The 11,470-nt window shown below is 43.3% G+C and overlaps 1 protein-coding gene across 2 annotated transcripts in view; it reads left to right on the top strand.

Moving 5' to 3' along the window:
- Positions 1-11,229, top strand: part of LOC143289143 (protein jagged-2-like) — a 40,530-nt gene extending 29,301 nt beyond the window's left edge. For both annotated transcript variants that reach the window (XM_076598043.1, XM_076598033.1), the window contains exons 6-11: positions 4,047-4,169; positions 5,487-5,629; positions 6,884-6,990; positions 7,623-7,661; positions 10,427-10,495; positions 11,087-11,229. In XM_076598043.1, the coding sequence (XP_076454158.1) occupies positions 4,047-4,169; positions 5,487-5,629; positions 6,884-6,990; positions 7,623-7,661; positions 10,427-10,495; positions 11,087-11,102 (497 nt within the window). In that variant the 3' untranslated portion in view covers positions 11,103-11,229. The remainder of the gene's footprint in view (positions 1-4,046; positions 4,170-5,486; positions 5,630-6,883; positions 6,991-7,622; positions 7,662-10,426; positions 10,496-11,086) is intronic.
- Positions 11,230-11,470: the final 241 nt, after the last annotated feature.

Below are 11,470 nucleotides of genomic sequence, written 5' to 3'. Positions count from 1 at the left end.
TCGGCCCCATACACAATTTCAAAAAAAACAAACTAAGTGGTAATCTTCTTTTTTTTCTGTTTTGCGGAGATATCAAAATCAAATTATGGGAATGAAATTCAGGAAAGACAATAGGTTCCCGCGAATTTTCTGGAACAGTTCTTCCAGGCAGGAAAGAAGAAACAATCATATTTTACAGACTATCTATTGGTCATTCCAATTAAATCTGTTCTATCGTATTGAAAGGAAAGGACAGTGCATGTTGTATATTGTTGTAGAGGGCCCTAGTGCCCATCTTCGCACTCCAAAGCACTTTATCTCACTCAGTACGGCCAGTCCTCTCTTCTCCTCTACACAGACCCCTCGGATGTCCAGTGGGTGTCTGAATGACCCAACCTTTAGCTTCCGTCGTCAGAATTGTGGTATTTTTTGTCAACATTCACCTCTTCAGTATAAGAGCCTTCCGCTTGCAATATTTTGATGATGGTAATTGGGGTGAAACGCTGTTAACGTCGTCTCTTTCGCCGTTCGTATGGAGAGAGTTAAAGCTGCGTGATACTTGGGTGTCGTTTCGGTAAACACCATCAGGTTCCAACGGAAGCTGTCTTGATGTATTTGAAAGATATGTAACGGTGTACATGTGTTCGATCTGCCGTAATCGACACGCTTTGACCACAGACCCCGATCAGAACAGCGGAGAAATGTATAGCCATGATCAAAAGGCTGACGGTATCATGCGGTCCGAAACAAATCGATGCTTTCCAGGGAGAGAACATGAATTTGTCGTGTATAAATAAAACGCGCTCTCTAATACTTCATAGTATAGACAAACATTTTTAAAAGAAACATTAATTATGTTTATATTTTACACATACACAAGCAAAGCGAGAGAAAAAACAGCACAACAACAGATATCACACGACTGAAACACTGTTGTCTAAATCATCTATCGCATGTCCGTTCAATATTTTCTAGGCCCAAAACTTAACTTCATAGAAAGGTGTAATGATAGACGACTAACACAAAGACAGCCACATATATACATGCATATACAGGTGTGTGTATATGTGTACACACACACACACACACATATATATATATATATATGTGTGTGTGTGTGTGTGTGTGTGTGTGTGTGTGTGTGTGTGTGTGTGTGTGTGTGAAGACAGAGGTTTAGTAATCGTGTGCAGTACACTGCATTACCACGATTTTTAGGTGTTATTTATGATGGAAAAGAAACAAACAAACAAAAAACGCAACAACACAGAAATGACCCACGCCACCCCCTCGCAGATACAAATTAAACATAATTCATCAGGTCATTGTGATCTGATATTGGTGGGCGCAATATTTGTACAGCTGAAGTTATTTGAAAATGGTTCCCATGCATAGTGTGTCCTGTTCCCATTACATGTTTGTTCCATGATATTCACACAGTCGGGCAGGTAATAGACAACATGAATGACAAAATATCTTAATTAAATAAACGAATAAACCCATGAATAGATCAACGTCCGGGAATGGAAAAAAGAAAAGCAGTGAAAATCAGACTTGACGCGCCCTGCCCCTGCTGCATGATGCTGGTACAATTCCTACTGGTACAGTTACTGCTGGTACAGTTACTGCTGGGACAATTCCTGCTGGTACAGTTATTGCTGGTACAGTTACTGCTGGTACAGTTACTGCTGGTACAGTTACTGCTGGTACAATTACTGCTGGTACAGTTACTGCTGGTACATTTCCTGCTGGGAATTCCTACTGGTACAGTTACTGCTGGTACAGTTACTGCTGGTACAGTTACTGCTGGGACAATTCCTACTGGTACAGTTACTGCTGGTACAGTTACTGCTGGGACAATTCCTGCTGGTACAGTTACTGCTGGTACAGTTACTGCTGGGACAATTCCTACTGGTACAGTTACTGCTGGTACAGTTACTGCTGGTACAGTTACTGCTGGTACAGTTACTGCTGGGACAATTCCTACTGGTACAGTTACTGCTGGGACAATTCCTGCTGGTACATTTCCTGCTGGTACAGTTACTGCTGGTACAGTTACTGCTGGTACAGTTACTGCTGGGACAATTCCTGCTGGTACAGTTACTGCTGGTACAGTTACTGCTGGTACAGTTACTGCTGGGACAATTCCTGCTGGTACAGTTACTGCTGGTACAGTTACTGCTGGTACAGTTACTGCTGGTACATTTCCTGCTGGTACAGTTACTGCTGGGACAATTCCTGCTGGTACAGTTACTGCTGGTACAGTTACTGCTGGGACAATTCCTGCTGGTACAGTTACTGCTGGTACAGTTACTGCTGGGACAATTCCTGCTGGTACAGTTACTGCTGGGACAGTTACTGCTGGTACAGTTACTGCTGGTACAGTTACTGCTGGTACAGTTACTGCTGGGACAATTCCTACTGGTACAGTTACTGCTGGTACAGTTACTGCTGGTACAGTTACTGCTGGGACAATTCCTACTGGTACAGTTACTGCTGGTACAGTTACTGCTGGGACAATTCGTACTGGTACAGTTACTGCTGGGACAATTCCTACTGGTACAGTTACTGCTGGTACAGTTACTGCTGGTACAGTTACTGCTGGGACAATTCCTACTGGTACAGTTACTGCTGGTACAGTTACTGCTGGGACAATTCGTACTGGTACAGTTACTGCTGGGACAATTCCTACTGGTACAGTTACTGCTGGTACAGTTACTGCTGGTACAGTTACTGCTGGGACAATTCCTACTGGTACAGTTACTGCTGGTACAGTTACTGCTGGGACAATTCCTACTGGTACAGTTACTGCTGGTACAGTTACTGCTGGGACAGTTACTGCTGGTACAGTTACTGCTGGTACAGTTACTGCTGGGACAATTCCTGCTGGTACAGTTACTGCTGGTACATTTCCTGCTGGTACATTTCCTGCTGGTACAGTTACTGCTGGGACAATTCCTGCTGGTACAGTTACTGCTGGTACAGTTACTGCTGGTACATTTCCTGCTGGGACAATTCCTACTGGTACAATTCCTGCAGGTACAGTTACTGCTGGGACAATTCCTGCTGGTACAGTTACTGCTGGTACAGTTACTGCTGGTACATTTCCTGCAGGTACAGTTACTGCTGGGACAATTCCTGCTGGTACAGTTACTGCTGGTACAGTTACTGCTGGTACATTTCCTGCTGGTACAGTTACTGCTGGGACAATTCCTGCTGGTACAGTTACTGCTGGTACAGTTACTGCTGGTACAGTTACTGCTGGTACAGTTCCTGCTGGTACAGTTACTGCTGGTACAGTTACTGCTGGTACAATTCCTACTGGTACAGTTACTGCTGGTACATTTCCTGCTGGTACATTTCCTGCTGGTACAGTTACTGCTGGGACAATTCCTACTGGTACAGTTACTGCTGGTACAATTCCTACTGGTACAGTTACTGCTGGTACAGTTACTGCTGGGACAATTCCTACTGGTACAGTTACTGCTGGGACAATTCCTGCTGGTACAGTTACTGCTGGGACAATTCCTACTGGTACAGTTACTGCTGGGACAATTCCTACTGGTACAGTTACTGCTGGGACAATTCCTACTGGTACAGTTACTGCTGCGCTGCTCTTTCTGCATCATGTGCAGAGTACAGACCGTGGCGATAGTTTAACGACGTCCGTCTTCTTTTTGTTGAACATAGCAGCGATAGTGTCAGCAGATTCCACACGTCTTGGTTTCCTGTTCATTTGTCAAGGGTACGGCTCCACGCATGTGTTAAATAGTGTTGCTTTCTTCTGTCTCTCTTTCTTTCTTTCTTTCTCTTCGTCCGTCTGTCCATCTGGTTAGCTGGAAAATCGTTTGTGATTCATCATTCATTCATTTATTTTTATTGTTTAAGTTGTTGTCTCTCTCTCTCCTTCCCTGTGTGTGTGTGTGTGTGTGTGTGTGTGTGTGTGTGTGTGTGTGTGTGTGTGTGTGTCTGTCTGTCTGTCTGTCTGTCTGTGTCTGTTTATCTGTCTCTATATGTGTGTGTGCATGTGTGTTGTGCGTGTGTGTGTGTGTGTGTGTGTGTGTGTGCAGGCTATGAAGGGGTGGACTGCAAGACAGTCACAGATCTGTGCGTCTCCCATCCGTGCCAGAACAAAGCCACCTGTCAAAAGAAAGTCAACGACTTTCTCTGTCAATGCGCCCCTGGATACACGGGTAATGTTGCTTTCTTTATTTTCCCTCTGTCTGTCTGTCTGTCTGTCTGTCTGTCTGTCTCTCTCTCTCTCTGTCTCTCTCTCTCTTGCGTGCCGAAAGCCAGACCGAAAATCTGGTATAATATTGTCACTGACAATCCTTACAAACTATGTCGAAATGCGTCAATCAGTTGATAACGTATCACGCCATAGAATATTGTTTTCAGAGATTTTCTCTTTACAGTGGACACAAACAAACGAAAATCAAACTCTAGTCTGGTCACGTCTACGATTCTGTATACTTACATGTGAACCACCCTCACCCAACTCTTTTTTTTTTCTTCCCCCCCCCACCCCCCCCACACACACTGACATATCTTTACATCCCTGTCTGTCTGTCTGTCTCTGTCTGTCTGTCTCTGTCTCTCTCTCCCCTCTGTCTCTCCCTCTCTCTGTCTTTCACATAATGTGTCTATCGGTCCATATCCCTATTACCCGTCGCCTTATTTGCTGTCTTTTATGTCTCTTACACCTGTGTTTAAAATTTTATCGTTACTTTTCTGTGTTAATTTCACTTGAATCATTCATGTGTAGCATTCATGCTAGGGTTTTGTTCTTGTTTTTCCCTTGGTGTGTGTGTGTTAGTGTGTGTGTGTGTGTGTGTGTGCGTGTGTGCGTGTGTGTGTCACTCGCTTCCGTTCCGTACAGATGTGAGCGATGTTGTGTCTCTCAGTTTGACGCTGTTATACTCGTAACATGTATTTAGTATTCAGTATAACTACATTTATATGCGTACATGTTTGTGTGCCTCTCAGAACAACGGCAGATGTGTAAGTCGGCCAAAGTGCTAATATCTTCACCGTTGGAAAATAAAGATTCATTCATTCATTCATTCATTCATTCTCTCTTTCTCTCTCTCTCTCTCTTTCTCTCTCTCTCAATTCCAGTGGGGTGGTTGGGGGGGAGGAGATCGTTCTTAATCAAGAATGATATTCTCTTGCATACACACACCATACATACACACATACGCATTCATGCACATCCCCCCCCACCCCTCTGCCCACCCACCCCCCCACACGCGCGCGTAGGAACTCACGATCGCCACCGCCACTGTTATTATCCCCATTGTCACCACCCCAACCACTACCACTACTGCTATACCTGATGCTGCTGCTTCTGCTATGACGACTGTGAATGGAAAGGTTAACGGGGTAAAGATCACTCTCCTTTCTTCACCACAGTCACTACCCCAAGGCCAGAATGTAATCATCGCCATCATCATCTTCGTTACCATCGTCACCGTCATGTTAATAGCAGTTATCATCCTGGTGTGTTCCAGGCAAAGTCTGCGACGTTGCCGTCCCCATCACCACCACCCTTTCTCCCTCCGGACCGTCAGGGCAGGCAACACAGCACCAACCAACCACCACCACCCCCACCCCTTCCAACACCACCGCAGGTTCTGGCGATCCAAAGAAAAACGTGAGGAGCTAGGGACTAGAAAAAAAAGAAGAAACAAACAAACATGACACTAAGCAGAATATCAAAATACGCACGTTAAATATCCTGTAATCCATGTCAGCGTTCGGTGGGTTATGGAAACAAGAACATACCCAGCATACATCCCCCCGAAAGCGGAGTATGGCTGCCTACATGGCGGGGGTAAAAACGGTCATACACGAAAAAGCCCACTCGTGTACATTCGAGTGAACGTGGGAGTTGCAGCTCACGAACACAGAAGAAGAAGAAGAAGAAGATACATGACTATATATGACACTGACAACGAAATGAATGATGTTCTAACTTATAGTTACCAGTACTGGTGACATGAAACAGAACAGAAACGTGCATGACACTGACAACGAAATGAATGATAAACTAATTCATAGTTACCTGCATTAGTGACATGAAAAAATATGTTACCAGTGTAAGGTATTTCAATCTTGGGGTTACCTGTCTGGGGAACCCGTCTGCAGAAGAAGAAAATTGCTGTTAACTCTCTCCATACGAACGGCGAAAGAGACGACGTTAACAGCGTTTCACCCCAATTATCAGCATCAAAATATGGCAGGCAGAAGGCTCTTATACTGAAGAGGTGAATGTTGACAAAGAATACCACAATTCTGACGACGGAAGCTAAAGGTTGGGTCATTCAGACACCCACTGGACATCCGAGGGGTCTGTGTAGAGGAGAAGAGAGGACTGGCCGTACTGAGTGAGTTAAGACATTGCGTGTACTTGATTATTTTCCCGCCCAAAGCTATGCATCAGACACTTGCCTTGATGGGTGCACGTACTTTACCCGTGGATGTTACGGTTTCGTGATGGGTCATTTCGTCAGAATGAAAAGTGTGGTGTCGGGGTTTCTCATGATATAGGGTTAGTGCTTATCTCCGGTGACTATAGAAGATACATGATACAGGCATTTTGTGAGTGACTGTCGATTAAGGTGATTATGATGATAGTGATAGTGATACAGAATACAGACTGCCCTATTCTTTCCAGTAAGAAAAACCATGATGATTATGATGATAGTGATAGTGATACAGAATACAGACTGCCCTATTCTTTCCAGTAAGAGATATCATGATGATTATGATGATAGTGATAGTGATACAGAATACAGACAGCCCTATTCTTTCCAGTAAGAAAAACCATGATGATTATGATGATGGTGACGACATGTCGTCCGGTGGCACCTCCCCTAACCTTTCCCTTTCATGACTGTCTGCACAGAAAGCCGGACCATCTGAAGGCACGGATCTGGGAGTGATCCTGGGCCCTATTTTTGGGGTGCTGTTGTTGGCCCTGGCCGCCCTCCTCCTGTTCCTGTTGTACCGACGGTCTGTGTGTGTGTGTGTGTGTGTGTGTGTGTGTGTGTCCGTTTGCGTGTATGTGTGTGTGCGCGCTGGTTTGACTGAGTTTGTACTGATCCGTTGCTCTGTCGCTGCCTCTCTCTGTCTGTCTGTCTGTCTCTATCTGTCACAGTCTCTGTCTGTCTGTCTGTCTGTCTGTCTTTCTTTCTGTCTGTATCTCTCTCTGCCTCTCCGTCTCTGTCTCCCCCTCTCTGTCTCTCTCTCTCACTCTCTCTCTCCCTCTTTCCTTATTTCTGATGAAGCCTGTTTTACTTTCTTCGATCTTTTGTTGTTTGCTCACAGGGAGATGATTTGGGAAATATTACTGTGGCAGTTTCTCTGTGATTGCATTGTCAATGGCCAGTTGGTTTTTTTACGTTACAAATGTCAAATAACGATTTATGTATCGCACACACACACACACACACACACACACACACACATATATATATATATATATATATATATATATATATATATATATATATATATATTCGAAAGAGAGAGAGAGAGAGGGGGGGGGGGGTGACACGGTATACATTATCAACTGTGGACAAAAGTTTCTTTCAAAATCAACACCCATTGAGCGCTGTGTTGGGATGACTATTTTCTTCTTTCAGGAAGACAACTGTAAAACCTGATGAGGAACAAGCAGAAGAGTGAGTTATACCCCTTCTTTCTTCCCCACTGCCGTTCTCTCTCTCTCTCTCTCTCTCTCTCTCTCTCTCTCTCTCTCTCTCTCTCTCTCTCTCTCTCTCTCTCTCTCTCCCCTCCTCCAATTGAAATAGTAAACAAGTACAAATACTTAGGGTTCACACTCACTACTAAGCTGTCAGAAACTTGTGCTTGTGAGGAATTTGCAAGTAAGGCAAAAAATAAAATACTTGACATTCTAAAAACAATGTGGGCACTTGGCAATCTAAATACAAAGGTATTCTTTCAGCTTTTTGATGCACAAGTAAAACCAATGTTACTGTACGCAGCGGAGATATGGGGTTTAGTTAAAGTAGACGTCATTGAATCGGTGCATTTATTGCATGCAAAAGACTACTCAGTGTATCAAACAAGACACCAAATTATATGGTATACGGAGAGACTGGTCGTTATCCTCTCTTTATTGACTCGACTGTATCATGTGTTCGCTACTGGTTGAAACTGACCAGGATGCCACTTTCACGATTTCCGAAACAGGCTGAATCGATGCTGAAGAATTCTCTAGACAGAAATGACAAGACGTCAGAAAATTGGCTTGGTAAAATTAAAGCATGCTTAGAGATGTGTGGTTTCCCTGATGTATGGATGAACCAGGGTACTGAAAATGAATTCGCCTTCTTAAAGTCTCTTAAACAAAAACTGATAGACAAATTTAAAATGGACTGGTTTTCTAAACTTTGTAGTAGTGACAGATTTTCTATTTATCGATCATTTAAAACAGATTTTCATTCAGAACTATACTTGGACAGTATCACTATCAAACGTTTCAGAGATACCTTGTTAAGATTGCGACTTGGTCTAAACGAGCTTGGTATAAATAGAAGATTCCAGAACGCGGATGTAAACCGTTTCTGCCCGTTTTGTCCTGGCACCCTGGAAGATGAATACCATTTCATTTTTGTGTGTCCTAAATACGGTCATATCCGTCAGAAATATATTCCAGAGTTCATAAATATCAATGACAATACATTGTTTCCTATTCTACAAACCCCATGTGTTACCTCCCAGAGAAATCTTGCTATGTACACTTATTACGCCTTAAAATTTAGAGACGAATTTACACAATGAATGAATTAGTATAACTATAAACATGATGAGGACGAACATGCTATGTATTTTTCATCCAGTTATCGGCTACTCACGTACAGTACACCTTTTTTTTTTCTTTTCTTTTTTTTGTATGTGTGTGTGTGTGTGTGTGTGTGTGTGTGTGTGTTTGTGTGTTTGTGTGTGAAGAGCGGTCGAATTGCCCCATTGTATCCCCCACCCCTTTGTGTATGGGCCGGTGGCCTTCACAATTAAACCTGTGTCAGTGTCAGTGTCAGTGTCTCTCTCTCTCTCTCTCTCTCTCTCTCTCTCTCTCTCTCTCTCTCTCTCTCTCTCTCTCACTCCCGTCCTCTCTCTCTGGGTGAAACTGGGAGGTATCCTTTGTATGTGAAAACATAATTTGATGTACAGTGTATTAAGTGATGTTATCCCAGATAGAGAAAGGAAAAGAAAATTGGGCTTCGTGTGTAAGAAACGTTTTGTCAGAAAATGGTTTTGAGATTGTGTGGATATGTCAAGGTGTGGGGTATGAGCAAACGTTTAGTTCAGAATTTAAATCCAGACTGCATGGTATGTTTAAACAAAACTGGCATTCAGACATGGAAAGTAAGGATGAGTATAGCTGGTTCCATTCATTTAAAGGTATATTTCAAGCTGAAAAATTCCAAACTGTTATTTCGAATAAATGGCATCGTACAATGCTTGCCCAATTAAGATTAAGAACTCTTGGCTTTAATGCCAACAAAAAATGGTTTATGCCAGGTACGTCCACAAATTCTTCATGTCTTTTGTGTAACTCCACAGTTGATGATGAATTTCAGTTTATGTTTGATTGTTAATCATATGATGATTTGAGAAGTAAATATGTGGGCTTTTTAAAAAAGAACTTACAAAAAGAAAGGACCTCATTACAATGTCAACATCAGAAGATCAGGAGGTGATTTATATCAAAAGCTATGAAGATAAGGCAAAAAGCATAACTATGTGGTCAGATAGGTTTAACAATTTTCTTCTGTAGTCAGTGTTGGAATAGGTTGCATGGTACATTGATAGATGAATGAACGTATTTATTATGTGTTGGGTCGACTGTTGATTAGTATCTTTTCTTTTTCTTTTTTTTTTCTTTTTTTTTTTTTTGTTTGTTTGTTTGCTTGGTTGGGGTTTTTTTTTTCGCTTTTTTTTTCTTCACAGAAGGAACTTTGTTTTGTTTCATAATAAATTTTACTCCCACCATTTCATTCGTTTATTATAATGGTTTATTATGAATTGAAAGTATGTTGATGCATTCACCCATGTCATACGGATCTCATGGCCAATGACATTAAAATGTCAAAGCGTCTCTCTCTCTCTCTCTTGTCTGTTTTTCTCTAGGTCTAATTCTAATGCAAAAATGTCTTTTTCTCTTACTGTTTACGTTTACTTACATTTTTACGTTAACATTTACTGTCTTATAGCTCTGTATATATATATATATATATATATATATATGACACACATAAAAACATGATATTAAGCGTCGCTCAGCAGAATGCGTATATTCATACAGAGACATCCACATACAAACACCGGCTGACGCACGCCTTCTGTAAAGAAACCGACATGGTGTGATTTTGTTGTCATGCTCTTCAAGTATCGCTATCATTATTTCATTACTTGTGTCCAGCGACTCCAAGGAAGGTGTAGAGAAAGGCGTTGTGGGCTCAGAGAAAATCCAGAAATCCGTGCCACCGCAGTAAGTGTGTGTGTGTGTGTGTGTGTCATAGCATGTGTGTGTGTGTGTGTGTGTGTGTGTGTGTGTGTGTGATAGCATGCGTGTCTGTGTGTGTGTGTGCTCGCCCGCACGCATGTGTGTGTGTGTGCGTGTATGCGTGTGTGTGTGTTTGAGTGTGTGTGTGTGTGTGTGCGTGTGTGATAGCATGCGTGTGTGTGTGTGTGTGCGCGCGCGCGCAAGCATGTGTGTGTGTGCGTGTGTGTGCGTGCGTGCGTGTGTGTGTGTGTGTGTGTGTGTTTGAGTGTCAGTGTGTGTGTGTGTGTGTGTGTGTGTGTGTGTGTGTGTGTGCGCGCGCGCTACGTGTTGGACGCATTATTGTCTCGATCTGTGAAGAAAAGGGAAAAGTAACGACACCGTACCCCTCCACCTGCCCCACCTTCCAGTTTCTTCCTCATCATCATCGCTGTCAGGTCATAAAGATTTACTTCATCATCACCATCGTCATCATCATCATTATCATAATCATCATCTTCCTCATTGTTCTCATCATTGCTGTTATCATTATCATTATTACTGTTATTGTTGTTGTTCACTGTTTGTTTTTCGTTTCAGAGCGACACAGCCGTAGATGTACCAAGGCACGAGAGACAGGCAATGACACGAATGCGTGGACGGAAAGCTACAGTACACTGTGAAAGACAACACTCATCACCCCCCCCCCCCCGAGCCCCCACTTGCCCCCTCGCCCTCCCCCCCGCACCCCCCACCCCCGTTCCTCCGCTCCCCGGCCCCCCTAGACCATTGCTGGACCTGCCACGTCAGCTATCTGCCATAATACACAGAAGCGTGCATTCACGTTCGGGCATATTATGGCATGTGAATGTACAAAACTTCCTCACACACACACACACACACTCACACACACGCACGCACGCACGCACACGCACGCACGCACGCACGCACACACACACACACACACACACACACACACACACA

The sequence above is a fragment of the Babylonia areolata genome, chromosome 1, assembly GCF_041734735.1.
Source record: "Babylonia areolata isolate BAREFJ2019XMU chromosome 1, ASM4173473v1, whole genome shotgun sequence".
In the NCBI taxonomy this organism is placed as follows: Eukaryota; Metazoa; Mollusca; class Gastropoda; order Neogastropoda; family Buccinidae; genus Babylonia; species Babylonia areolata.
This window is presented reverse-complemented; position numbering and strand designations above follow the sequence as displayed.